The 27,852-nt window shown below is 46.9% G+C and overlaps 1 protein-coding gene across 1 annotated transcript; it reads left to right on the forward strand.

The window, feature by feature from the left end:
• The first annotated feature begins 15 nt into the window (after positions 1 to 15).
• On the forward strand, positions 16 to 27,852 carry ALKBH5 (alkB homolog 5, RNA demethylase). Its single transcript, XM_081270525.1, has 4 exons — positions 16 to 1,560; positions 10,290 to 10,370; positions 22,852 to 23,007; positions 23,863 to 27,852. The coding sequence occupies exons 1-4, from the start codon at positions 791 to 793 to the stop codon at positions 24,038 to 24,040; spliced, it is 1,185 nt and encodes a 394-aa protein (XP_081126651.1). The 5' UTR covers positions 16 to 790; the 3' UTR covers positions 24,041 to 27,852.

The following is a 27,852-nucleotide window of genomic DNA, read 5'->3' on the forward strand; positions in this document are numbered from 1 at the left end:
AAAAAAGTGGAAGCGCCAAAGGGGGCGGTAACGGGGCGGTGTAGGTTGTGGCGGTTCTCCGGTGATTGCGCGCTGGGGATTGAGGCCTTTACGGACATTCGGACAATGCCATGACGCGGCATAGCAAGAGTGTTGACAGCGTGAGCGCACCCCGGCTGAGGGAGCCCGTGGGTCTGGGAGGCGGCGCGGCGTGGAAGAAGGTCGCTGTTTGAGAGTGCTCTCTCGAAGCCCTTCAGAGAGTGGGGGAGGGGCGGCGGACGACGAGCGGCCCCGGTGTGCGCTTGCGCCAGCACCTCCGCCGACCGGGCCCGCACGCACGCGCATGCCCCTAGCGCGAGGAGCCGCGGTGGCCGGCAATACTGCGCGTGCGCGCCGAGAAGCCCGCTAAGGAGCGGCGCTTGCGGACGTCGGGCGGGCGGCCCGTGACGTCGTGAGGAGAGCTTTAAAGTGCGGGCCGGGCCGGGCGTCTGAGGGTCTGGCTGGGAGTCGGGCCGAGCCTACGCGGCAGCCCTCCACGGCATGAGGCGCTTCTGGCGCCCCTGCCCCCCGGGACGTGGAGGAGGTGGAGGAGGAGGAAGCCCCGTTGTCGCCACCGCTGCATGACCTGCCGCTACTGAGTTCCGACCCCGCTCCTGGCCCCTAGACGCCCCCCGCTGGGTCCTGAGGCAACGCATGGGGGTCCGGCACTGAGGACCCTGTTCCTTCCGGGGGCACCGGGGCGCGTCCCCCAAGAGCCATGCCTGGCCGCCCCGCCCGCCCCGGAGGACCCTAGAGTAGCGTCGCGGGGGCCATGGCGGCCGCCAGCGGCTACACAGACCTGCGTGAGAAGCTCAAGTCCATGACGTCCCGGGACAACTATAAGGCGGGCAGTCGGGAAGCCGCGGCCGCAGCCGCCGCCGCTGTAGCCGCCGCGGCCGCCGCCGCCGCCGCCGCAGAGCCTTACCCAATGTCCGGGACCAAGCGCAAATATCAAGAGGATTCTGACCCGGAGCGCAGCGACTACGAGGAGCAGCAGCTGCAGAAGGAGGAGGAGGCGCGCAAGGTGAAGAGCGGCATCCGCCAGATGCGCCTTTTCAGCCAGGATGAGTGCGCCAAGATTGAGGCCCGCATCGATGAGGTGGTGTCCCGCGCCGAGAAGGGCCTGTACAACGAGCACACGGTGGACCGGGCCCCGCTGCGCAACAAGTACTTCTTCGGCGAGGGATACACGTACGGCGCCCAGCTGCAGAAGCGTGGGCCCGGTCAGGAGCGCCTCTATCCGCCGGGCGACGTGGACGAGATCCCCGAGTGGGTGCACCAGCTGGTGATACAGAAGCTGGTGGAGCACCGCGTCATCCCCGAGGGCTTCGTCAACAGCGCCGTCATCAACGACTACCAGCCCGGCGGCTGTATCGTGTCTCACGTGGACCCTATCCACATCTTTGAGCGCCCCATCGTATCCGTGTCCTTCTTTAGCGACTCCGCGCTGTGCTTCGGTTGCAAGTTCCAGTTCAAGCCTATCCGGGTGTCAGAACCTGTGCTTTCCCTGCCAGTGCGCAGGGGGAGCGTGACTGTGCTCAGGTAACCCACCTGGGAGGAGGGGGCGGCCTTGCACCCGCTGCCTTAACTACCCACCCGGGTTCAGAAAGCAGCGGCCAATAGGAGCCCGTCCTTTAAACGGTTCTCACCCATCCTTCATTTTGTAGGTTGTAGGGAGTAGGGGAAGGGGTTTGTGTAGGGCTCAAGAACCAATGTCGAATTCTGCACCTGTAGCTAGCTTTCACGTGACCACGGGCTTAACTGAGAATTAGTCCAGAATGTCTTTCCAGAAGGCTAAGATATTAGGACTCTGTTTTCCTTATGAGATTTTAAGCATACCTCCATTTCCAAAGCAGTGTTTAAAAAAAAAAAAAAGTTGAACTTACTATCGAAGTCATTCCTGCTCTGTTGTTCTTGGTTTTCTTAAAGGAAAAAAAAATTAGTGGATTCCTTAACAGAAAAATACAGGCAGAGGGCCCCTGAGAGTATTTAATTGACAGTTTCTCCATTCCCTAGAGGGGGAATAACTTCCCTGGAGTCGAATAATTCAGTGATTGGGCCAGAAATAAAATACACCACACTCAATTCTTTCCTCTTAGTTATGGATAAGCCCATTGGTCCTTTGTTAAGAACGTGCTGCCAGTTACTGGGACCTTATAAAGTACACCTGGGCTCTTGACCAGGTATTTGGCCTTATAGTTTGTGAGCAGTAGATTTCACAAACTGAAAATTGACTTGGTTTCCTGGCCCCAGGGAAAATTGTCTACCAGAACACTTTTATTGTCTATGTGAAGTGAAAAGCTACCTCCTTCCAATCCTGGAAAAGGTAAATCTAGTAATGTACTTCAGTAATCTTCAAAAACCTCTTAGGAGTTCTAGTGTATAGCTTGACTGCCACCAGGTACAGGATCAGGACAAACTAGGATTTTGTTGTGAGCAGCTTAACCTTTGAAGTGCAGTTGACGCCATAGGCCACAGTTATGGGGAGAAGCAGGGTCCCAGGAGCCCTCTTAATATCAAAAGAGCAGGTCATCTGTCATTTCAGTTGAACAGCTGAGCCTCCTTTGATTATTGAGGATGGCAGCAGAGTCTTGAGATGCCCAGCACCTCCTGATGGGAAAATCTGGGAAGGCATTGGTAACATAAACAGTACTTTGGATCCTAGAGAACCACTTAGCTGTCAGATGTTTCCTTGTCTTTTGGACTTCTGAGCATCTCAGGTCTGGGTGGTGTTTCCAGATGGATGCCTTTTAAGATGGGATTTCCAGGGTTAGGTCCTCCCTGGGGGCTTGTTATAGAAGGCAGGTTGGGCCTCTGATTTCTGGGAAGAGTTCTCAGTGCTAAAAGAGCTCATACAAAGACTACTTGGTCTCTTAATGAGATATTAATTTTCTACATAGTCATAGACCATTAGGGTTGTTTTCAGGAGGCCCATCAGTAATTGACTGCTTAATGAGGAGATCCAAGGCATTTTGTGACTTTGAGATACTTAACCCCCAAACAAATGCACACTCCTGGATTGAGGAGTAGAAATTTTAGGGTTTTTTCTTTTTTTTTTTGAAGTTTTAAATTCTTAATATGCAGGTCTGTTAGTGATCCGAAACCAGATTGCATCATCAGGAAAATTCCATCTTTTCTTTAGTAAAGTTTTAAAGCTTTTCCAGTCTCTTCCAACCCTTCCTGGATTCAGACTTAGCTGTAGAGTTAGTGTGGGAGGGCCAGCCACGTCCTGAAAAGTACCGCCCCAGGCTTTGAATCCAACTCTCCTTATTTGCTTTGGGATCTTGTGGGCGGGCTCAGACCTGGCTTTCTTATCCACAAAGTTGGGATGATGCCAACTTCTGAAGCCTTTTAGAATTAAATGTGATGATTTGGTGTTAAGTACAGATTTTGGCACAGTTTGGACACTTGAATGGATGCTTACTTTCATATACAACAATTTAATGAGCCTTCTGCTTTTTTGGTGAGGAAGGGGCTAGGGATTTGGTGGATCCTGAAACATGTCTCATAACTTTCATGTAGTTCAAACTCAGTGAACACCTCAGACTAGGTGATAGTCACAGCCCAGGCAGGTAATTGCAGGAGTGTGCCTAAGGGTCATCTTATTATAAGCTCCATAGTGTTGGGAGTTTTGGGGGGGAAGTAAGCTGCAACTTGGAAGTTTTTGAGACTCATGAAGTTTTGGGACTACAAATTAGCCACGCAAAACAGGATTGGGGAAGCATACAACAGCAGAAGGTTTGGCAGCAGTAGCAGGGTGTGACCATAGGTAAGGGGAGGGGTAGGTGCTGCTGTGAGGCAGATGTAATTCATTAGAGACTGGTAGCTGATGCCTTGGTGAAGCTCAGCCTCTTGGTGAACCTCTTAACAGTGCTACTGTTGCTATTCAGGGCTTGTTAATTCTTTATTTTTGGTAGTGGCCCTGGGGATTGAATTCAGGGGTGCTCTACATCCCCCAGGACCCTCATCTGCCCCCCTTTTTTTCCTGAGACAAGATATCACATACTTGCCCAGTCTTGTCTCCAGCAAGAGATCCTCCTACCTCAGCCTCCTCAGTTCCTGGGATTATAGGCAAGCACCACTATGCCCAGCTTTGCTGATTCGTTGTTGTGAGGGCTGGCAACGTATTGTAGAAATTATACAGTGTACCTGGCCTCCCTGTGCTAGATGCCAGTAGCACTTTATATATACGTATGTGCGTGCGTGTGTGTGTGTGTGTGTGTGTGTGTGTGTGTGTGTATGTATATATAAATATATTAAGTATTTATGTGGTGCTGAGGATCGAACCTGGTGCCTCACATGTGCGAGGCAAGTGCTGTACTGCTGAGCTATAACTCCAGCCCCGCCAGAGCACTTTTTGACTACCAAAAATGTCTTCAGATATCACCAAATTCCCTGAGGGTGAGAGTTGGGGAGTAGACTCATCTCCAGTTGAAAGCCACTACCCTAAAATTTTGGATGCTTCCACTAATTTAAATCATCTACCACCGACTCATTTAAAACTCAGCTTACTTGGTGTGCAGATGGATGAACACCTGCCTGTTTATAGTGCCCTCATCAAATCTTGCATGTAAGCTAGTAAGAGAGGTGGTGCTTTCTCTCACTTCCTGGTAGGAGTCTCAATCCAGGCAGTGATATGCAGTAAAGCTGCAGATCAGAAGGAAGGTTCTGACAAAACAGGTGTTCTGCATATGCAGAGGGATTGAAGCATTTGTCACCTGAGACTTTGGTTGTCATTTGCAATGGTGTTTGTAATTGTCCAAGACAACGTGGCAGGAATGAAGTTTTTGTATTTAATAGTGTTCAAAGTGGATGTTGGTGTGGCAAACATTGACTCAGCAGTGTTTAAACCTGGGCACTTAAAGGAAGACCTCAGACCCTTCTTGGAAATGTTTTATTATACTCCTTTCTAAACCCAACTGGTCGTTGTTTTTTTTTGTTTTGTTTTTGTGTCCTCCTTGGAGGGGTCTGGGTGGCCATCCTTTTTATTCTCTTATCTAAATAAATAACTCATCCTGTATTCTGTTGCCTATTCCTATAAGGTGAATGGGGAAGATTAAAACAGGTCCAATTGGATTAATTAGAATAATAACCTCAAGACTAATTGCTTACATGCTTCTACCTTTATTCACAGCAGCATGATCTATGTGTGGTGGCTTCATGCCCAGAGACCCAGGCTGTGGCCACGGGTCTGGAAATGACTTGTTTTGCTCAGCCAGGGGTGGACTGTTGAGCTCAGCCTTTGCCTCCTGTACTTAACAGTTGGTATTGGGTAGAGTGAGCACCCCTGTCCATTTTGGGCTAAGAGCTAATCTTGTTCTGCTGGTTGAAAGCAAAATTTAGCTTTCTGGCTTAAAATAGTTGGGAAAGTAGGGCAGATAGGTCCTGGGCCACATCTCATGTGGAATCTTCTGTTGCCATGGGAGTGGGAGAAACGGCAAGATGAGGTCAGGGCTGTATGTTCTCAAGATGGACTCCTGGCCATTGAGATTGGCTATTCTTGCAGCTGCTGGACCTGATGAGAAGGCAGGGAGTATTGGTATGTATGGTGACTTACACATATCATCCCAGGCTGAGATAGGCAATTGCAATTGCAGTTTTGAGGCCAGCCTGGGCAATGTTGTGAAACCTGTCTCCAAAAAAAAAAAAAAAAAGGTCTGGGGATGCATTTCAGTGGTAGATCTCTTGCCTAGCATGTGCAACACCCTGAGTCCCATCCCCAGTTGTGTATACACACATATACACACACACAGGCAGAGGGCAGCAAAGGAGAGGAAGCTAATGTTGAAGCCTAGACCAAGCAGAGAATAAATAGGCCATAAAAATTTTTAGGGCTGGGAAAAAAAATTTGTTTAGGGCTGCCTGGCAATTTTGGACTGGCACTTGGCATATAGCCTTTACTGAGATACTGTGCTGGCTCTCTGGGGGGCACGGGCTTATCTTTGCAGACTTTTCCAGGGCATGTGTCCTTTGGTGATGCCAGCAAGGACCCCAGGACAGACTAGACTTTGTTAGTAGGAAACACAGATGGGCCTTTTTCTTTCTATGCTTGCTACCTAAACTCTCCCCCCACCACCACCCCAAACAGAAACAAAAGCAAAAAATTTTTTGGCAAACTTGGTGGCAATTCCAAAACTATCACTTTAGCTGTTTGACTTCGGGTAAATGACTTAACCTTTGTGAGCCTCAGTTTTCTTTTGCAAAGTGGAGCCAGTGATGCCAGAGTCACCAAAGAAGATTGACTTTTCTGTCCCCACTGCTGATTACTTGAAGTTTAACTAAAGGTGTCTCAGGAGATGAGCTGCCTTCTGTGTTCAGATCCTATCAAATTGGGAAACAGCAGGTTGACCTTTTTCCCTCTGGATTCAAAAAGTCCCCAGACTTATCTGAAAGTTAAGCCATGTGTCTTCCTGGACACTCAGATCTGGTAAATAACTTGAGTCTGAGCTCACAGTTCTGCTTCTGTGCCCAGGTTTCCTACCTGCTCTCCTCCAGAAACCTAAGCTTCTCAGTCTTGTGAGCCTATCAGTGATGGGGCTGTCTAAGATAGGTAGCCCCAGCCAGAGGGAGGCTGTCTCTAGACTCTGTCATCTTGGCCAGTCCCTCCATCTCTAATCTGTTCTGGTGTAGGCTGAGAGGGCATGGAGTAGACAGGGTATGGTGGGCATCTTGGAAATGTGCCTTAACAACTTGATCTCCAGAGCTGTCGCCAGAGGTCTGCATAGTTATAGATTTTTAGATTCCTCATTCTTGCATCTCATCTCTATTTTACAGATATAGGAACTGAGACTCCAAAAGTGGTAGGAAAAGTTTGGCTTAGTATGCATTTCATTTTTGGTCCATTGTGTACAGAGTTGAATAAGGCCTTAGAAGGCTCTGTCTTGTAGGGAAGACACAATCTCCATAGGCCAAATGTAGTAAAAAGTCCTAGGAGGGTGTGGTTGAGGTTTTGGGAGTAACCTTGCTTGCGGGAGCTCAGGGAAAGCTTCCCAGAGAAGGTAGATGTGTCACCTTCCTTACGAATCACTCTAAGGTCTAGTAGGTGACAGAGATAGATCCTGTTACCCTTTTGTGTTTTGGATACTAAGGATTGAATCAAGGGGTGCTTTACATTGAGCTATATCCACAGCTTTTTTTTTTTTTTTTTAAGTTTTGCTGAAGGTCTCACGGAGTTGCAGAGGATGACCTTGAACTTGGATCCTCTTGCCTCTGTCAAATTGCTGGGGGTGTATGGGGGTGTGCCACCACACCTAGCTAGGCCTTATTACTCTTGATACTTCTTGCATACTAATTGCTGCTGGGGTTGGGGCCCAGTTAGGGGAGGGAGTAAGCAAGCTGGACTGCACAAAGTATTTCCTCCTTTCATTTCCCTGTGAAAACAAAGGAGCAGGAGGCACTGGAACTTTTCTTCATGCCAAGGTTAGGGCTGGATCCATGGCATATTAAGTTTCAAGCTGGCAGACTGGGACTTTCAAACATTTTCTCTTGTAGCGAGTAGGTTCCTAGCAGTAAATTATACTCTTGTGGTCTCTGCTGGGCACTTGCTGCTGAAGTTTGGCCAGGAGAGCTTCTTTTGGTCAGAACTTTGAGTTTCCACTTGAGCCCAATACTTTGAAGAATGGTCAGTGGACTGTCAACAGCTGCCAGGAAGTTCTAGAAGACCAGTGCTAATGAGCCCTCCAGGTGGGGTCCATGCCAAGGGGACCTGTATCAGCACATTAGTTCTGAGGCCTGGGCTCAGGGCAAGAGCCTGGCATAGCTTATTGTTTGTTCTAGAGGTCTTTAGAGGATGGGCCTGGAAGCATGGAGGCAATCAAGCTTTGACAAACATCTGGATTTGCTCCAGAATTACATTAAGAGTAGTGGTTCCTTGTTAAGAGATTAGAAGCTAGAGCCCTAGGTCATGTCTGTAGTCCAAGTCAAACAGATTAATAGAACTTGTTAACAGCAGGGAACATTGCTTGTAGCTAGCACTGCAGATTTAAGCCTTAGAAATGTACCTATGGACTCCTGAGAAGTGCTATGTGTAGATTATATGGAACTATCTTACAACCCAGATCTCACCACTGTGAGTGATAAAAATGTGGGATAAGACCTTTAACTTCTATCCCTGGAATAGGGCCTAGGAGGTCTCTCCCTATAGAGAGATCCCTGCAAGGTGATCCCAGCTCATATCTTCTTGGCAGATGCTGACCCCAAGGCTCTGCTCCCCCCCCTCCCAGGACCCTTGGGCAATGATTAGCAAATGGTAAGGCCCTAGGAACTTAATTCTCAAAACCCTGAATGTGTGGCCTCTCACCACCCCCTCCCAGAGGTATCAGCCTAGATACCTAGAACCTAGAACCCTGTGCTTCTGCCTGGAAGGGAAAAGGTAAGGGCTGCTTCTTAAAATTTTTTAGTCTTACCAGGTGGTAGTACATGCTAGTAATCCCAGCTACTCATTTGAGGCCAGCTTAGGCAATTTAGTTAGACTCCCATTTCAAAATATATAAAATGTAGCTCAGTGGTAAAATGCCTCTGGGTTCAATCCCCAGTGCTGAAAGTAAGTACAATTTTGTAGTTTTTTGTAATGACAATGAATTCCTAAGTTATAAAGCTTAACAATGAATGCCCAAGAACCTACTGTTCTCCTTACTACAGATTAAGAAACTGAGATTTAGATTCAGTATGTAACTTAACTAAGTCAAGTAGGTAGTAGATGACAAAGTTCTGATTTGAACCCATGTCCCTTCAACTCCCTAACACCTTTGGGGGATTCCACAATTTTGGATATGGCACTTCTTAACAGTGGGCTGACATATTAATAGTTATTGAGAAAGGGTTCTTTGATCAGTGCTCTAGTTAAAGTCTGCAGGTTCTTTTTCAGAAGTAACTCAGAATTATCCCTTTAACATACTAACGTTTTTTGAAAATAATATTTTCTAGTGACTGTGGTTCTAGCATGCGTGAGGCACTGGGTTCAATCCTCAGCATCACATTTTTTAAAAAAATGAAGGTATAAAAAAAAACATTTAAAAAATTTTTTTCCAAGTGAATTTTCTTCTGCCACCAGCACTGTCTCAAATCAGATGTACAGATAAGAGGTATACTTTGTAGGGGGCAGAGCCTGAATCAACCTGACTTTATTTTTACTGATTCTTGCATCCAATTCTTATCCATAGTTGGGCCAGCCTGGTCACTTCAAGGAATCCTTCCCAAGCCTATGACATTTCTGACAGTTAAACTTGTGTCTGTATTGCTGCCCTTGAGAAGGAGGTGATCAACCCTGAGGAAGGTTTGTGGTCCAGGGCAGCCTGAAATTCCCTGAGCAGGTGGGGAAGCTGAGACTGCAAAACTTCCCACCAGGCCTGTGGTTGGGCAAGTGTTTGTCTAGGTAGATCTGCCACAGCTCATTGGAAGACTTGGGTTTGGGATGTCTCTTGGCTGTTATGCTCCCAGTGAGAGCATATGAGGGGCTTAGGAATTGGAGTTGCTAGAATTTCAGAGGGGAAAAAATGCTAACTGAAAAGAAGACAGTCATCTACCCACATTCATTGGTCTGTAAGCAGTTTTAAAAATCTTATAACTTGTTGAAAATAAATAGAAATTTGAGTGTGATGGAAATTCTTAAAATATCCCAAACACAGCTGTCTTCAAAATTGTGGATCCCCCCAAAGGAGGCTTTTGAAAGTTTTTTTTCCAAGTAGACAAATTCTCTTTTGGAATGTGGCAGTCCTAGTTCTCCCTGGTGACTCAGTGTGTCAGCAGCTACGTTGGCTTCCTTCATTGTGCTGTGGGGTGAGGGAAAGGGAGGAAGAATAAGGAGGGGATAGCTCTTTGTGTCCTCATCGAGGTCTTCCCTGAGTCACTCCAGTTCTTCAGAGCCTCTAAAGGTGCATTCTCTTGAAGGTTCTTTACTTATTTTAGTTTTGCAGAGCTGGGAATGAAACCAGGACTTCATACATGGCCAAGCAAACATTCTACCTCTGAGCTACATCTCCAGCCTTAAGGGCTCTTAAAAAAAAAAAAAAGCTCCTGGCCTAGGGGGAGAGAGTCCTGCCTGGCCTCTCTTAAGAGGCCAATGGGTGTCCTTTGCCTCAAGTCAGGTTTTTCCTTGAGTAATTTTTCAGCAAAAGCTTCCTGGAATGTGGTATTTCCCTTCCACATATGTAGATCCTTGAACCTTGCAAATAACAAGCAGGGGGCAGCCTTAATACATGAGCTGTATTCTGGTCTCCCAGGTGTTTTGGTTTTCCACTCTTCATGGTACCTTATACTATGTTTCTTTCCAGTGGATATGCTGCTGACGAAATCACTCACTGCATAAGGCCTCAGGACATCAAGGAGCGCCGAGCGGTCATCATCCTCAGGAAGTAAGTACCCTATGTTTGGTGTCTTCTGCGCCACCTGTAGACCTGTCTGGAGATGTAGGTCTGGATTTCCTGAGAAATCCTTACACCAGTGGCATGGGAACAGAGAAATCTGGGAGGGCAGAAAGCTGTTATGATCTCTTACTTTTTGTTTGCATTCTGTGAGGATAAAGCTGTTTTGCTTTTTCATCAGACTTTGGACTTTAGGACTGAACAAAAATCACATGCTGCCCAGTATTTATGGGCACAATCTTGAGACAAGATTTGGGGAACACTTTTCCCCATCCCACCCCACTCCCAACCTCCTCCTCTCACCTCTTTGGTTCTGATTTGTCACATGTGTGCTCTGTGATTATTTTTAGGACTGTACTTTAGAAGCCTGCTTAAAAAAAATGTCTGGGTTTTCACTCTGGGAGGAGCAGGGAGTAAGGAGACAGTGTAAGGTTCGAATGCAGTATTCAGCTGGCTCATAGCTGTAGCTGTCTCCACTCTGTTAAGAGGATTCAGGGATGGATGTACTGATTAAAGTCAGTATGGGGCTGATGATGTGGCTCAAGCGGTAGCGCGCTCACCTGGCATGCGTGTGGCCCGGGTTCGATCCTCAGCACCACACACAAACAAAGTTGTTGTGTCCACCGAAAACTAAAAAATAAATATTAAAAATCTCTAAATAAATAAATAAAGTCAGTAAACCTGGCCTCTCCAGGGTTTTTTTGGTTGTTGTCATTTTCCATACTGGGTAATGAACCCAGGGGCACTTGACCACTGAGCTATGTTCCCCAGCCCTTTTTTTATTTTTAGGCAGAATCTTCCTAAGTTCTGAGGGTCTCTCTCACTAAGCTGTTGAGGATGGCATCAAACTTGAGATCCTCCTGCCTTAGCCTCCCTACCGAGTGTAATTACAGGTGTGCACCACCAAGTCTGGCTATAGCTTTTTTTTTTGGTCCTTGTGGTGAGCAGACAGATTTGTCAGCAGCCACAGCCACACAAACATTGGATCAGAGAAAGACAAGCCTTCTTTTGAATGGAGTTCCAGAGAGGATCAGGGATTGCCCAGACTCCCATAAAAGTCGGTGAGCAGAGCAAGACCACTATGTAGACTTGGGTTTGTTCAGGAGATGGAAAGCCTGCCAACTTTTTTCTTCAAAATTTAAATAAACTTTATTTTTTTAGAACAGTTTTAGATTTATAGAAAATTGTGGTTGTACACAGTTTTTTAGTACCCTGTATTTCATTTCTTCTATTTTTTTTAATATTTATTTTTCAGTTTTAGGTGGACACAACATCTTTATTTTATTTTTATGTGGTGCTGAGGATCGAACCCAGCGCCCCGCGCATGCCAGGCGAGCACGCTACTGCTTGAGCCACATCCCCAGCCCCCATTTCTTCTATTTTTAAAAAATATTTTTGTTTTGGTGCTGGGGACTTAGCTCAGTTGGTAGAGTGCTTGCCTTACATGCACAAGGCCCTGGGGTTCAATCCCCAGCACCACCAAAAATGTGTGTGTGTGTATTTGTTTTAGTTGGACACAATACCTTTATTTTATGTGGTGCTGAGGATTGAACCTAGTGCCTCAGATATGCTAGGCAAGCGCCTGAGCCACAAACCAAGCTCCTTAGTACATTTGTTTGGTACGTTTGTTATTATCAAGAAACCATTAGTGGTTAGGATGTAGCTTAGTAGTAGATCGTTTGCTTAAGCTTGTGCAAGGGCCTGGATTCTCTCATCAGCACCATGAAAAAGAAAATAAACAAGTGACTTTTCTTTTTTTTTTCCCCCTATTTTTTTTCTCCCTGTTCTAAGATATTTTCCACATTTATCATATCACCTTAAGCTCTTCTTGGTTGTGATCTTTTCTCAGACTTGTCTTATTCTTTTTTTGGTACTGGGTATTGAGCCCAGAGGCACTCTACCACTCAACTGCATCTCCAGCCCTTTTTATTTTTTATTTAGGGTCTCACCAAGTTGCTGAGGCTGGCCTCGAACTTGGAATCCTCAGCTTCCCTAGTAGCTGGGATTATAGGCTTGTGCCATTGTGTCTGATTTTTTTTTTTTTTTTTTTTTTTTTTTTTGGAGGATGGTGGGGTACTGGGGACCGAACTCGGGGGCACTCGGCCACATTCCCAGCCCTATTTTGTATTTTATTTAGAGACAGGGTCTCACTGAGTTTTTTAGTGCCTTGCCATTGCTGAGGCTGGCTTTGAACTCATGATTCCCCTAGTCTCAGCCTTCCAAGCCACTGGGATTACAGGCATGCACCATCGCGCCCGGCCTGATTTAGGCCTTATTTTTAATGACATTGATTGATTAAACCAAAACATTTTATAGAATATCCCTCAATTGGTATTTGTCCTCCCCGCACACACACACATTTTTAAGGTTGGTCTAGGGTTATGTTTTCTGGGAGGAAGACCACAGAAATAAAGTGCTAGTTTTACCATATGCTAAGGGTATATTCTGTTAAAATAATTTGGCACTGCTGATCTTGAACATCTAGTCATCTGCAATGTTTGTCAGTTTTTCTTTTTTTTTTTTTTTTTGAGAATTTTAATATTTATTTTTTAGTTTTCGGCAGACACAACATCTTTGTTTGTATGTGGTGCTAAGAATCAAACCTGGGCTGCACGCAGGCGAGTGCGCTACCGCTTGAGCCACATCCCCAGCCCTCAGTTTTTCAACTATAAAAATTACTGCTTCTCCTCCGTCCATATACAGTCTACATGAAGTAGTGAGGCCAGGCACTGTGATGTGCACAAGTATTCCAGCCCAGGAGGACCCATCACTTGAATTAAGGAATTCAAGGCCAACCTGGGCAACATAGCTAGATTGATCTCTTAAAAACAAGATGCTGGGTGTGATGGTGCATACGTATAATCATAGCAGCTTGGGAGACTGAAAAAGGAGGATCTCAAGTTTGAGGCCAGCCTTAGCTATTTAGCAAGGTTCTAAGCAACTTCGTGAGACCCTTTCTCAAAAAGGGCTGGGGATGTAGCTTGGTGATAAAGTGCCCCTGGGTTCAGTTCCCAGTACCAACAAACAAAAGGGCTAAAGGTGTGGCTCAGTGGTAGAACACTTGCCTAGCATGTACTAGACTGTGGGTTCATTCTCAGAACCAAAAAACAAAACAAAAATCCCAAAGGTGAAGATTTAGCCTTACCTTCTTGAGGCAGGAGAGAAGTAGCCACATGAGTTATTTGTATTTCTTCTGCATAGGAGATCTGACTATATTCCAACACCCCCCACACACACACTTTTTTTTTTTAAATCCATTTGTTTACATCAGCATAGAGTCGGGGTATTTATGTTCAATTATTCCAGCTTTGGCTGCTGGAAACTGTTGGTTTGTCTTACTAAGCCCAGGGGTGCTACATCTAGGGTCTCCCTAAGTTGCTGAGGCAGATTTAAGCTTGTGCTCAGCTCTAAATTGCTGGGCTTATAAGAGTTTGCCATCTTTTTCTAAGTTGTAGAGGGACACAACACCTTTGTTTTTATTTTTAAATGGTGTTGAGGATCGAATCCAGTGCCTCACATGTGCTAGGCAAATGTTCTACCACTAAGCCATGACCCTAGCCCAAGAGTTTGCCATCTTTTTAACTTCAGTCAATAACTTTGGTATTCTGTCTTTTGGTTGCAGAACTCCAGAATAAGGTGATAAAGGAGTCATCAGCATGGCTCTGTCACTTTGTCAAGCTGAAACTTTGACTTCTGTATTATTGTCAGTAGTGTGGATATGACCCAGACCTAGGTGGGATAGTTCTGTGGTATAGGCAGAGCACCAGGCACATTTGGAAACTTCAAACACTTGGGTTGACTTGGTGGTTGGCAACCTCTCTTCTCTAGCTTAAGAATAATCCCAAAATTGATCAGAGGGGTTTTTTTTTAAATTATTTATTTATTTATTTATTTATTTAGAATTTTAATATTTATTTATTTAGTTAGTTAGTTTTTGGCAGACACAACATCTTTATTGTATGTGGTGCTGAGGATCGAACCCAGGCCGCACGCATGCCAGGCGAGCATGCTACCACTTGAGCCACATCCCCAGCCCCTAATATCTTTATTTTGTTTATTTTTATGTGGTGCTGAGGATTGAATCCAGTACCTCACATGTGTGAGGCAAGCACTCTGTTACTGAGCCACAACCACAGCCCAAATAAAGTGTTTTTTAAATTACCTTTCTATTTTGTTTTCCTGTGGTTCCCAGCACAAACCAAAATCCAGAACCAAACCAGAATCCAGAGAGCACCTTCTTTTCAGCTTCTCTGTCATTCTCGGGCTTTACCTGCAGCAGGGATGCGTGGCCTGCCTAGGTCATGAACCTGGAAGGGAACTCCTGGGGTTATGTAGAATCAGAGCAGTAACTCCCAGGTGTTCCCTCCCAACCTCTCATAATAGCTTTTCCTGGGATTTTTTTTTTTTTTTTTTTCTTGCTGAGTTGCTTAGGGCCTTGCTAAGTTGCTGAGGCTGTCTTTGAACTTGCAATCCTCCTGCCTCAGCCTCCCGAGTTGCTGGGATTACAGGCGTGTATCATCGCACCTGACTCCTGGGTAAATCTTTGGAGCATCTTGTCAGTCTTCCAGATACTTCCTTCTTCTTGAATGGTGGTTTCCATATCTGGCTGGCTAGGACAGCTGAGTCAAATGCTTCTCAGCATAGCTAAGGGTCTACACTATTAAATCAGCTCCCCTGGAAACTCTTTGCCAGCTGGGCAAAGTGGTCTGACATTAGGAATGGCTATTGTGAGTGACTGAGGTTCTTTGACCTTTTGACTTGAGTAGGCCAAAGAGCTATCCAGGGACTGGGCTTTGGTGAGAAGAGGGTGGAGACAAGTGGGAGGATATCCCCAGCTTTCCAGGCAGTTGAGCTGTGGAAATGCCCAACTATAAAGAACCAACCAAGAGGCCTAAGGAGAGGTACAGGTGTCTCTGTTGCTTGTAGAATAAAATCCAAGCATGTAGCCTAGTTTCTGGGGATTGATACTTGCAACTCCCAGGACAGTCCATAGACTTGTTCCTGGGTTCTGTGGCATTGTGGCTTCTGTTGGCAGTGCCTTCTGATCTAATATATTCATCTTCTGATCCATACCCACCTCCCCAAATGACCAACATGGAGACAATGAAAGTTGATTAACCTAACCATCCTTCAAGGGTCAGTTGTTGACGTGCAGGAAGCATCATACATACAACTGTAGCCCTCTCAGCATAAACTGTTTAGACTGTCAGCTCATACATTTGGCATGGTGAATTTCCAAATTCATTTTCTGTGGGAGCAGGGAGATCCCTGTTTATCTGGTTCCTAGCATGTGGCCCAGCCCAGAGGAGGAATCCTTCAGTATGAGAAGAATGATTCAAGTGGAGAGAAGCAGCTCCACAGAGTAGCTGCAGGGGCTTGTCTTGGAAAAGGACAGCTGTGACAAGTTGAAAAGGAGAATATTTTCACTTGGGCATCCAGGCACTGCCCAGAAATCATCACAAGGTAGTCTGGAGGTACCTGGCTGATTTGACATCTTCTGGGGAGGTCATGTTCCTGTGGCTAGAGTGTGCATTGAGCCTGGCTTCTGATAGGCAGAGAGTGGAGAGCCAGTCCTGCCTTCTCCTAAGTTCAGGTAAAAATTGCACAGGTTGTGATGGGCATATAGCTCTGTAGAGTGGTAGAGTGCATGCTTAGCATGTGCGAGGCCCTGGGTTCCATCACCTGCAGCTCTGTCCCCCATGGCCTCCCTGCCCCTGCAAAAAATAAAGACTGCTGAGGGAGGGTCTGGGGACCCTGACATCAGCTCAGGTCATAGCTGGCAAGGTCTTTCTAAGGGCCTCATAGAAGGAGTCATATGGGTGGCTACTGAGTGCTTTCTGGTTAAATAAAGTGTTGTTCCTTTGACATGTATGGTGCTGGGTCATCTCCCTGGGAGGCTGAAAGTGACCTTTTGAGAGCTGCTCCAGGAGTGACATCTGTAGCCTGCCGTTTAGTGTTATGATGTTTCCCATTCAGTAAATCGCTGAGTTGAGATCTGTAACCTGGATCTTCTGGTGGTAGGTCTTGTATTCCCTTGGTGTTTTGCACATTGGAGCATCACAGGTCCTGCCCTTCTTTCCCAGTGTCTCATCAAAGTAGATGCTTTGAATTTAATAAACTGGAGCTCAAATGTTGAAGCATTTTCTTGCCTCTTCTCAGTGAATAGCTGACTGAGAGTGTTTTAGGTATCTGGGGGAATCTACAGAGAGTAGGGTGAGGTAGCAACTACAGGCTGTTCAGCTCCTTGAGGTCTTTAGTATCTGTCAACATCCCTGAATGTTCCCGTCTCCCAGTTCACCTAGGACAAGCTGCCTAACATGCATCTTTCCTTGGTGTAATCATTGGTACCATCAATAGATAAACTGGACCTGGCCTTTTTGTTACTGTGGTTAAAGTTTTAAAGCATGGGCTAGATGGCCAAGAGGCTTATCAACTTCTGGGGCGAAGCAGTTTGGGGGGGACCAGAGGGTGTCCCAATGTTTCCATGATTTCCTGGCATGACTTGGGTGTTCCTCCTGGAGGATTTTGCTAGCTGCCAAGATCCATACATTAATCCTGAGAGTAAGAGGTGTGAACTGTATTTAGAAAGGGATCAGACAGGAAATGAGCTCCTTGAAATGATCTTTGAACAGGGATTTTGGACTTGGAAATATCAGGTATCTATTGTACACAAGTTGCCTGAATTAGGTACCACAGGAAACTTTATTGCTTCCTTGGAAACTTAATGTGCTCTTGGTTGTTCTTATGTTTACATTGCTATTATAACACAAAACAGAGGGCTGGGGATGTGGCTCAAGCGGTAGCGCCTGGCGTGCGTGCGGCCCGGGTTCGATCCTCACATACCAACAAAGATGTTGTGTCCGCCGAGAACTAGAAAATAAATGTTGGAAAATTCTCTCTCTCTCTCCCCTCTCACTCTCTCTTTAGAAAAAAAAAAAAAAACACACAAAACAGAGCACTGGAACCCACCATAAACAAAATGGGCAAAAAGTTACAGCACATCAGTCAAGGGAGGGTCAGGGCAGGCTTGGTAAGATCTGTCTCCTAAGCTAGAAACTTCTGGCTAGGCAGAAACAAGCTCAGAGGCTAGAAGGCAGGGAAGTCAGGAATAAAGGGGAGTAATTCAGATGCAGGAGTGAATATGGAAGGTTTTTGATCACTGTCTGATTCTCAGGAGATGACTTGTGGGCTCTCAGGATCTTCTATGTGATCTTTAGGAGGCCCCAACACTATGTTGCATTTGCCTATAATAAAGGACTAGGGGTACAGGTCTGTGTTAAGAGTGCCCCTGGGTTCTGTTCCCGGTACTGGAAAAAAAAAAAAAAAAAAAGATTTTAAAACTGTTGGGAATGAAGGTTAGAGGTAGAATATTCTTGGGTTTGGTTTCCAGTGCCACAAAAATAAAAACAAAAAACTTTGTTTTTACAAGGTTGGCACTTTCCCATTAACCAAGTAAAGTGGCTCAAGACAGTGTAAATAGTTTTCTTCTTTGCTTTTGGTCAAATAGGACTCAGCTCAGAGTGATCTGAAGCTGGAAAAAGCAGCTTCAGATCACTAGTGCTAGGAGTATGATTAGTGTGGGCTTTTATCTTTTGTCTTGGGGAGAAGGCAGACATTGAACTGCTCACCAGAGACTAGTCAAGGCCTTCCAGAGGAGCATACCTTTAGGTGGTTGAAGGGCCAAGAACAGGTGTTCAAGGGCAAAGGTAGTTCAGTCAGAAAAGATATTCTTTGAACAGGAGATGTGGCTCAGTGGTAGAGCACTTGCCTAGCATGCATGAGGTTGGGGGTTCCAACCCCACCAGGAAAAAAAAAAACAACAGAGTTGCTTCTCAAAGACTTGTAGTCCAGTAACTCTGAGACACTCCATTACTCTGGAGCAGAGTGGTGGTTGGGGTGGAGGCCTTCATACGATGTAAGAAAAGACTGCATGCACGTAGAGAAATATGAAGGGCACTGGGAGGCCATTAAAGCACATGAGCTTCATTCATTCATATGTGATAGACTATAGGAGGCTGAACTCAATGGCTTATTTGACCACTGGAGCCAAAGAATTCAAGGGGTCAGGAGAAGACACCCCAACATAACCAAAGCAGAGCAGCCAGAATGTGAGGCTGGGGTGTGGGTGAGCAGAGAGTGGGTATGGAGGGTGTACTCTAAGCTCGTCCCTCAGCAGAATGTGGAGGAGTGGCCAGCTATTGGTTTCCCTGAACCTGGCTAGGTCTGAGGCATTTTACCCACAGAGACCCCTGCCACCTTCAGGGAATGATATTGCTCCTCTCCATGACTCTTATATTCTGTGGCAAAGTTTAGCTCATTTGTTTCCTGGTCCAGTGTGTATCCAGATATATATACCTTGCCCATTTGGCATCCTGCCCATGTCTGTAACAACAGGGGAATATAGAGGCAGACCATCAGAGAGGTGATGAGCTTAGACGCCTGGCTTAGCTACTTTCTCTCCAGATGTGTTCTTACCTAAGCCCTATGTTCTCAGTGCTAAATTTACAAATGCTAGATGGACTTCTACCTCCTTCCCCACTAAACCTCCCTTCTGATCATGACGGTAAGGCATGAGAAAGGATGTGCTGAGTGAAGGTATATAGTTTGAGCAGAGGCACATGGAGTGGAGGGAACCCAGAGATATGGAGTTGAGTGGCACCGGTGGAAAAAGCAGACTTGGTTTCTGGACTCCTGGGGTCTTGGAGGAAAACAGATACCTTTTATTTTTATTTTTTAATTTTATTTTAGAGAGAGAGAGAGAATTTTTAATATTTATTTTTTAGTTCTCGGCGGACACAACATCTTTGTTGGTATGTGGTGCTGAGGATCGAACCCGGGCCGCACGCATGCCAGGCGAGCGCGCTACCGCTTGAGCCACATCCCCAGCCCTGAAAACAGATACCTTACCAGACTTGAGTTGGGGGGATTTCTAGGTACCTTTGATGCTGGTCCTATTGTGTGGCTGGCACCCATGGAGCCCTCCTGGCTTCTGGGGTCTTGAGGGGGGTGTGGTATGCTATTGTGATAACCAGACTGAATGATTTGGAGAGTCTCCTGTTGCAGGCCTTTATATAGGAGATGTTTACTGTGAGCCCTGGACCATATGTTTGGAGTCCCCTTTTTAGGTGATAACCCTTCATATGTTTTTAGGCTCTTCTGACCATAGCAAACCACTGCATATATCAGTAGTGCTCTATGGAGAGAGCACAACTGATAAATGGGTAGTAATCAGAAGCAGGATCTTGGAGGGAAGTTAGTAGAAAATGGGTGGGGACTACTGCAGGAGACATGAAGGTGCTGGACTTTGTGGGATTCTGATGCTTAAAGGTGCTTGAACTTGGTCCTATGTAGGGGTCAGGTTTCTAAACAGACCTTTTGCACTTCCTCGTCTCATTGGAAAGCCAGGTTTCCTAGTAAAAGTAGAGCCAGAAGTTGGGAAAAATAGTCATTATTGAGCCATGGAGCCACCCTTCCACCAGGGTCATTATGGTCTGGGTGCATGATGATACCCATCTCCCAGAAATGATGGCACTGCCCCCACACGGCTCTGCTGCAGTAGAAGAGCCCACCTGTGCTTTGGGGTTATTGTGAGGTAGTAGCTATGTGACTTAGGACAGTGACCTGCTCTGATTTAGCATTGTTTCTCACTCCCAGTAGCTTCTATGGGGGTTTACATGAGTGCTAAAGGAAGAGGGGAGCACCTGGGACAGAATTTATCTTCCCCTCAGCTCACATGCTGATGCACTCTTGATGCTGCAGTGATCCCTTTGGATGTAGTGGTCAGCAAGCTGATCCTCACCTCACATACCTGGATCAGATCTGTAAAGCAGGTCTTTATTCCTATTGCCACCTATTGAGGAGGTCAAGTCCAGACTTTATACTAAAACTTATTGCTCAAAATTTGCAGTACCTTGTGATTCCAAATTTCATGGCGCTCTGTTAAATCCCAAGGGACTTGTCTGCTTCAAAGGAGTTGGTTGCCTTTTATGAGGGGCATGTTCTGAAGTTAAGCTGCTTCAAACTTTTTATAATGGGCTCGGGATCTAGCTCTGGTCTGGTTTCTTACAGCTTGATGGCATTGCATAAGTGGGGGAAGGACAGGAGCTTCTGCAGCCGTTAGGAGATATCTTATAACATTCCTAGTATATGTGCCAGAGCCCTTTGGGTCTCAGCTCAACTATCCCTACAGTGAAGTGAATATAGAAGGCTGGGTTTCTGCTGGGTATGGTGGCGCTTGCTTATAATCCCAGCAGCTGGGGAGGCGGAGATAGGAGGAGCGGGAGTTCAAAGCCAGCCTCAGTAACTGTGAGGCATTAGGTAATTCAGACCCTGTCTCTAAATAAAATACAAAATAGGGCTGGGGATGTGGATCAGTAGCCGAGTGCCTCTGGGTTCAATCCCTGGTATCCAAAAAAAAAAAAAAAAAAGAAGGATGGGTTTCTGGTAAGGTTGACTCTGATTATCCCTTCTTTGGAGCTGCCTCATAATGGCAGTAAGGCTGTCCCATTGTGGGGAATTGGGGGACAATGTATTCTCCTCTCTTAGGCAGCCAGGAAAGCAAAGGGAGTAGCTGGTGCTCCTGGTTTCTCTGTCCAGACTCTTACCTTTCTCCCCAGCCTCTCTAGCAGTCCTAGACCCATGGGAAGAGTTCATCACCCTCACCTTGCCTGCCCAGACAAGCTTCCCCAAGAAGGAAGTTCAGGAGGCCTGGGGCTCATGCCAGGCCTCAGTTTGTGGCAGGATACTTCACAGAAGATCCTGGGTCAAGCTGAGCACAGGCTCTCATCTTGGTGGCGGCTCTTGCCATACACACTCCCCTGAGGAAGTAACTTCAGACTGCTCCAGAGTGTTGTGGGGGCTTTGGGAACTACCTGGGGCCTTCTCACCCTGAACACAGGCTCCTTATCACTTGTATGGTCAGAGGAGGCACTTTCTTCTAAGGCTATAGATTCTTGGAGCCCTCCAACGCAAATTTTGTAGCTCGTGTCACATCTGATCTCTACAGTCTGGACCGCTCAGCTTAGGGGTATGGGGTCTGCAAGGGCCTTGGGGCTCAGGTGATTCTACCACTGCTCCCCAAAGAACCTAGCCTTGAAGGAAGCCAGGCTACTTGTCTAATTCCTAGGCCCTCAGAACTGAACAGAGACTTAAAGGCAGTCCTGTTTCTCCTTCCTGTGCTCAGGTGGAGAAACTAAAGCTCAAAGGATAACAACTAACCTGAACTCTGAGGGGGCAGTACCAGAAAGGGGTCTTCTTTTTTCTTGGACTAGGTCCTGGTTCCCTGAGCCTGGAGCCTCCCAGAGTGGAGGCTAAGACTGGTATGCCAGCCATTGAGCTGGACCCCTCTGTCCTTTCATTCTGTGAAGTGAAAGCCAAGGACAAAGGTAGCTGCCCTGCCTGCCTTTCTACCTGCCCATCAGTTTGGGCCTGAGAGCATCAGAATGTTGGTTCCCAGCTGGGAGGTAGGAGCCACCTCTGTCAAACTCAGGAGAGTGATCCCTTCCCAGGTTCAGAATGGCTCCTGTTAGGCTTAAGTCTCACCTCGGCTACCTGGGGCCCCTTTTCTACCCCTTGTTCCAGTCTGCTTAACTTTCCAGCCTTCTCTGTACTGCATAAGAAGCCTTGGGGCTTCTTGGAGGTTTCCTAGGCCAGCTTCCTCCTGGTCTGGCTTTATAAAAGGACTTAGATCACTGCCCTGAGCATATCTCTGCCCAGCTCTTCCATGCCTACTCTTTTTCATCTGTACTTGCATATTTTGCCTTTACTAGGTAGTATGTTCCTTGAGACTTACACTCAGTGCTGGTTGGGAACATTGCCTTCTGTTTTCTATTTGGTTAGCATCCTGGGATGAGCAGAAGCTGCCAGGTGGCTGTGGTAGCACTAAAACCAAACTCATGATCATAAAGTGTGCCTGGGCTCCCCCTCACCTTAGCTTTGCCACTCAGCCTGTGTCCCTGTCGCTACAGTGAGAAAGTTAAGTCTGGTTCCATTTCCCTCCAGCCCCTCCACAGGCCTGGAGCAGGGATCCTTTCTGTAGTAGTATTTCAGGCAGGGATGAAGGCACCTGTTGGAGTGTGTGGTGCCCACCAGTGGACCTCAGTCTTTTAGCAGGTAGAATGGATGCATCTTGAACACTTTTGGGTCCAAATGGAGGGAGGTAGAGTTGCTTTGTGCGGTTGAGAAAGAGCTCTAGGGTTTAACCTCTGGGACAACAGTTCCCTGTCATTGGAAGTCTCCAAACAGGAGTGTTCCCATTCTTTTCTCCTAGGCCTGAGCTTGAGGTTGGTCAGTTAGAGGTCAGCTACACCAGTCCTTAGTTGGACCATGAAGATACTAAATCACAGAGCAGAGACTGCTGGCTTATAGACAGGCCTAGCTGGTCTCCACTTGGCCTGGCAAGAGAAAGAACTGGACTGATTAGGCATGTGCCCTCATCAGAGACCCAGTCGTGACATGTGTGTTTCCTTTGCAGGACGAGATTAGATGCACCCCGATTGGAAACAAAGTCCCTGAGCAGCTCTGCATTACCACCCAGCTATGCTTCAGATCGCCTTTCAGGAAACAACAGGGACCCCCCTCTGAAACCCAAGCGGTCTCATCGCAAGGCAGACCCTGACGCTGCCCACAGGTACTCAGCCTAGGATCCTCAACAAAGGCCAGTAAAGCAACCCCATGAACTAGCTCTAGACTATGATGGTGGAGAAGCCTAGGGTGGGTAGGCTGGTTAGGAGCCTGAGATTGCCTGACCTTTCAGAGCCATATGTCTGGTTTCTCTGGGAGAGTAGCATGGGTAGTATTTCTGCCTAACTCCTGGCCAGCTGCCTATACCCTCAGAGGGAAGGGATTGGGCAGAGACTCTGACAAATGCAAGTATGTTATATTCTTCCCATGACCTCATTGTTCAGTCCCACCTGGAAACACACCCTTGTGGGTTTATATTTAGGTGTTAGCAGGGAATTTTGGCATGTAGAAGTGAACCAAGGATCTATTTGAGAAGAATTAGGGTTTCTGATGGGATACTGTTTAAGATAAGACCAGAATGGGGGAGCTATGTAGGAAGGGCATTCTAGGCAAGAACAACCGTGTGGGCTAATGCTGTGAGGCAGAAAAGATCTTGGTGGGTTAAGGAACTAGTGAACAGAGAAGGTGGTGTTGTGTTGTAGGGACAGGCAGCAGGAAGAGTTGGGAAGTACAGTGGACAGCAGGACCATACAGGCTCCAGAGACCAGGGTAGGGAAGGCTTCCTCCTGCCCAGCAGATCCCATAGGGTGACTGGGAGATAGCCCAAAGATGAAGTGTGACCACTGACACTTAATGACCAGGAACCACCAGTGCCAGTGATTCTGCCAGAAATACCCTTCACTGAGAACCACTGAATTGGAGGTCTCTAACCTAAGGACAGAGAACCAGGCACAGAGGTGATGAGGCCAGACCCCCGTCCTGCTAGCCTCTCAGATAATAGTCCTCCCTCTTTTCTTTGCAGGCCGCGGATCCTGGAGATGGACAAGGAAGAGAACCGGCGCTCAGTGCTGATGCCCACCCACCGGCGGAGGGGCAGCTTCAGCTCTGAGAACTACTGGCGCAAGTCCTATGAGTCCTCAGAGGACTGCTCAGAGGCGACAGGCAGCCCTGCCCGAAAGGTGAAGATGCGGAGGCACTGAGGCCTGTCCACCGTCCTCCTGGGAACTCTGGCTGATCCTCATGTAGCTGCCCCTCCGTTTGTTTTGAGGGTTTCATTTTTTGTTTTTGATCTTATATATATATATATTTTTCCCTTGGTTTGTTGCTCGTTAAGGCTGAAAAACAGAATTGGCCAAGACTTGGGTTTTCATGTTCTTGGCTTTCCTCCTGGATGAAAAGGTTGTTGGTGTCTGTAGGGGACAGAGACTCACGCTGGAGTAGCCAGTAGAAGTGTGTGTGGGGGGGCAGTTATCTTCAAGTGGGGCTGAGTTAGGCTGGGTTTATTTAAAAGCAACAAAATGTTATGGTTAAGAAGTTCTCATTTTTGCTTTAAATATAAATCTTTGCAGTGCTCTGAACAAAGTTCAGTCTCTTGCCCACCCTTTTCCTCCACTGATGTCCACACTTGGTTGAGGTCTCTTAGAGCCTTGCCAGCTCTTGGAGGGGGGGGGGGGGCTGCTGCTCCACCCCTCACTTGCTGTCCAGGCTCTGGAAGCTCTTGTAAACACCCTTTCTTCCTCCCTCAGCAGAGTGGTTCAGGTTGGCTGGGGGCGGAGCCCAAACATTGCCAGCCCCTGTCACCCTAAGGCTATTGCCGAGCCCTTCAGGTTTCCTCCACACTTTTCTCAGAGGTTAGTACAGTGGTCCTGAGGTCTCTTGCCAAGAGTATGCCTGCCTCTTTGTTGGGTTGCTCCTTTCAAGCATTTGCGTGGGATTATATGGAAAGTTAGACTTGCCATGTTGGGTCAGTTTTAGGAATTGTTTCTAGCTAGAGGGACTGGTGTCCTTCCAAGTCTAGCATTTGGGGTATGGGAAATCATTGTGGTGTGTGGTAGGGTTTTTGTTTTCTTTTTTGAGTTTTTATTTTTCCTTTGGTCTCTTGGCTTTCCTTTCTCCTCCATTGGCCACCCTGGGCCTCCTCTCCATATCATCCCTCTAGGAAGGTGCCCACTCCCTCTATTCACCTACAGTGTGCATCCAAGGCCAGAGCTCAGGCCTGCAGACTGGGTTGGTGCCTTCTCTGCTTCAGGGGCATGGGAGCTGGGGAAGGGGCTTCTTTAAAAAAAAAAAAAAAAAAAAAAAAAAAAAAAAAAAAAACCAATAATAATAAAAGGAAGAAAAAAAAGTGAAGTCTTTGGCGCTTTCTACCCACTCAGATTCTGGAAGGCTACAAGGTTTTGCTGATCTAAATTCATTAGGAATGTCTTCTTGCCAGCCAGGCCAGGACCTGGGCCTGCCAAAAGCAGAGGCCCTCTCGGCAACTGGGCCACCACAACTCCAGGGGTCTTTATGTATAGAGGTCCAGGCCTGGGGCCTCAGAAATGTGGGCAGCCACCATCAAGAAGCCCCTCTCAGGGGCCAGAACTCCTTTGCCAGCGTGGATTCCTCAAGTCAGGACTGCGTAACTAAAGCAGTTGCAGTTTTGCTTTTTTTTACAGCTTTTTTTCCCAAAAAAATGATTTGTAGTTGTGTGTGCAGCACTTTGCCCTGATATGTGTGCTCTACAATAAAAACCAAATCTAATATATTTTGAAACAATTGTCTGATGCTGTCGTAAGAGAAAGCTTGCCTTTGGTGCCTCCTTAATCCCTTTATCATCTTAACTTTAAACAGAGGTTGGGGAAGTGGAGCTCATGGCCCCTCAGAGCCCCAGAGGAGACAGCCATGTTGACACCAGGCCTCCTGAAGGCTGTAGGTGGCCTTGTCCTCTGCCTATTCCAAGGAGGATGGCCTTCACAACTATGGGGTGTAGGTATGCAGGGGCCGAACCTTCTCGCTGCATGTGGTAGTGGAAAGACTACATGCCAGTGAGGGGGAAACGGCCTGAACCAAGGCAGGGAGAAGCTGGCTTTTGTAGAGGATATGAAAGTGGTCTTGCTCAGTAAAGACCGAGTTCCCACTACACCAGACAAGTCCTCACTAGAACCCCAACAGTGAGCAAAACTCTCCTGGTCTCTGCTTTCAGTTGCTCTCAGAGTGTGGGAGTACATAGGATACAGGCATGAAGGAGGTATTTTTTTGGTGGGGTAAGGCTGGGCCCAGAGGCTTTAGTCCATCTGAATCCCTGACCTAACTCCCAGGGCCTGGCCAAGAGCTTCAGTCTGGAGTCTATATCACACTGTTCAGCGCTCAGAGCCAGTCTGCTTGGCCAAATTCCTGCTGTGGGAACCTGGACAAGCCACTTAACTGCCCATTTAGAAGAGAGTCTATAGACAGTGCAAGTGGCTGGCCAGGGTTTGGTCTGAAAATTGGGACCAGGGCCTCTGTGTGGTCTTGGCCAGATGGACCTGCAGGGGCAGCACTGAGCTGGACACAGGATCCTGGGTGCCCTGGAGAGGATATATGGGAACCCAGAGAGAAGTGACCTACCAGCCATCCAGACTGCATGTGGCAAGAGTGGTTTTTCCCTACCCATGCCTAAGCCCCTAAAAGGGGATGGGGCCCTCAGTCAGAGGTTTCCCCACCCCTAGGAAAAGAAGCCCTTCCTCCTGTAAGACTGAGGAACATAAGGGGTTCTGACCACCAGAGTTCCTACTGCTTCTCTGGCTTTAGTCACTACCTACATGGTAGCCCTGTGGGCTCCATCTGTGAGGTGATTGTCCTGAGCAGTTACCCTGAGCCCAACAGCTGACCCTGAATCCAGTTCTCTCCACCTCCTGGGGCACCAGGCAAGGTGCTTAGCCTCCCTCAGTCCCCACCCCCAGCCTGGTCTCACATAATTTTTCCAACAGCAGGGACATCAGTCCTGTCCACGTAGGACCCATCCCATTCCTCTAACCCTTTTGTGAGGAGAGGGAAACAGATTCAAGGCCATCAAGGACTGACCCAAGGTCATGTTATGCAGAAATATTGACTCAACTGTGCTGAGCACAGTGTTGGACATATGACAGACCTGGGACATAATGTCACATACATATGTAAGGGTATCATAAACAGAAGTGTAGCACATAAATTGTAAATACATAGTATTTTGTTGTAAATTCCATATAGCCAGTTGTTTCACAAAAGTTTTTAGGCTCTTTTGCTGAATTCTGGTGTTAATCATCTGCCTATGCTTATAATTCAACCACAATATGAGGAAGATGCAGCTTATCTGCTTGTGTTTGTTTTTTTATGGCTGCCAAAACTATCACAAATTTGGTGGCTTACAAGAACGAATTTATTCTCACTTTTTGGAGGTCAGAAATCCAGAATCACTTGTCCTTGAGCCCTGTCCACACCTTGACTTAAGAGGCTCTAGTGGGAAACCTGTCCCTTAAACTGCTGGTGGTTGTAAGCATTCCTTCACTTGTAGTTGCAACTTGTTGCTCTGCCTCTCTGGTCACATGGCATCTACTGTGTGCCACATCTCTCTGCCCCTTTTACTAGGGATGTTTTTGATTGGATAGAAGGATACCAAAATAATCTTTTAAATCACATCCTCAAAGACTTTCTTTTTATGGTGTTGGGGATGGAATCCAGGTTCTTGTGCACAAAAGTGTTCTATACTGAGCTATACTGAATTCTATACCCGCAGCCCCTCACCCTTTCTTTTTCTTTTTGGTGGCACTGGGTATTGAACCCCGAACCCTTTTGGTTTTGTTTTTTTAGACGGGGTCTCCCTAAGTTGCTGAGGCTGGCCTCAAACTTGGGATTCTCCTGTCTCAGCCTCCCCACTCACCCTTTTTCTTCATGAGGTAACATTTACAGGTTCCAGGGATGATAACCTGATAGCTTTGGTGGTCACTGTGCTTACCACATTGCTCTTTTCCTCATGAATTGATTATCATAAAAGCTGATATATGACCTACTA

Source organism: Spermophilus citellus, assembly GCF_964194105.1.
Source record: "Spermophilus citellus genome assembly, chromosome: 17".
Lineage (NCBI taxonomy): Eukaryota > Metazoa > Chordata > Mammalia > Rodentia > Sciuridae > Spermophilus > Spermophilus citellus.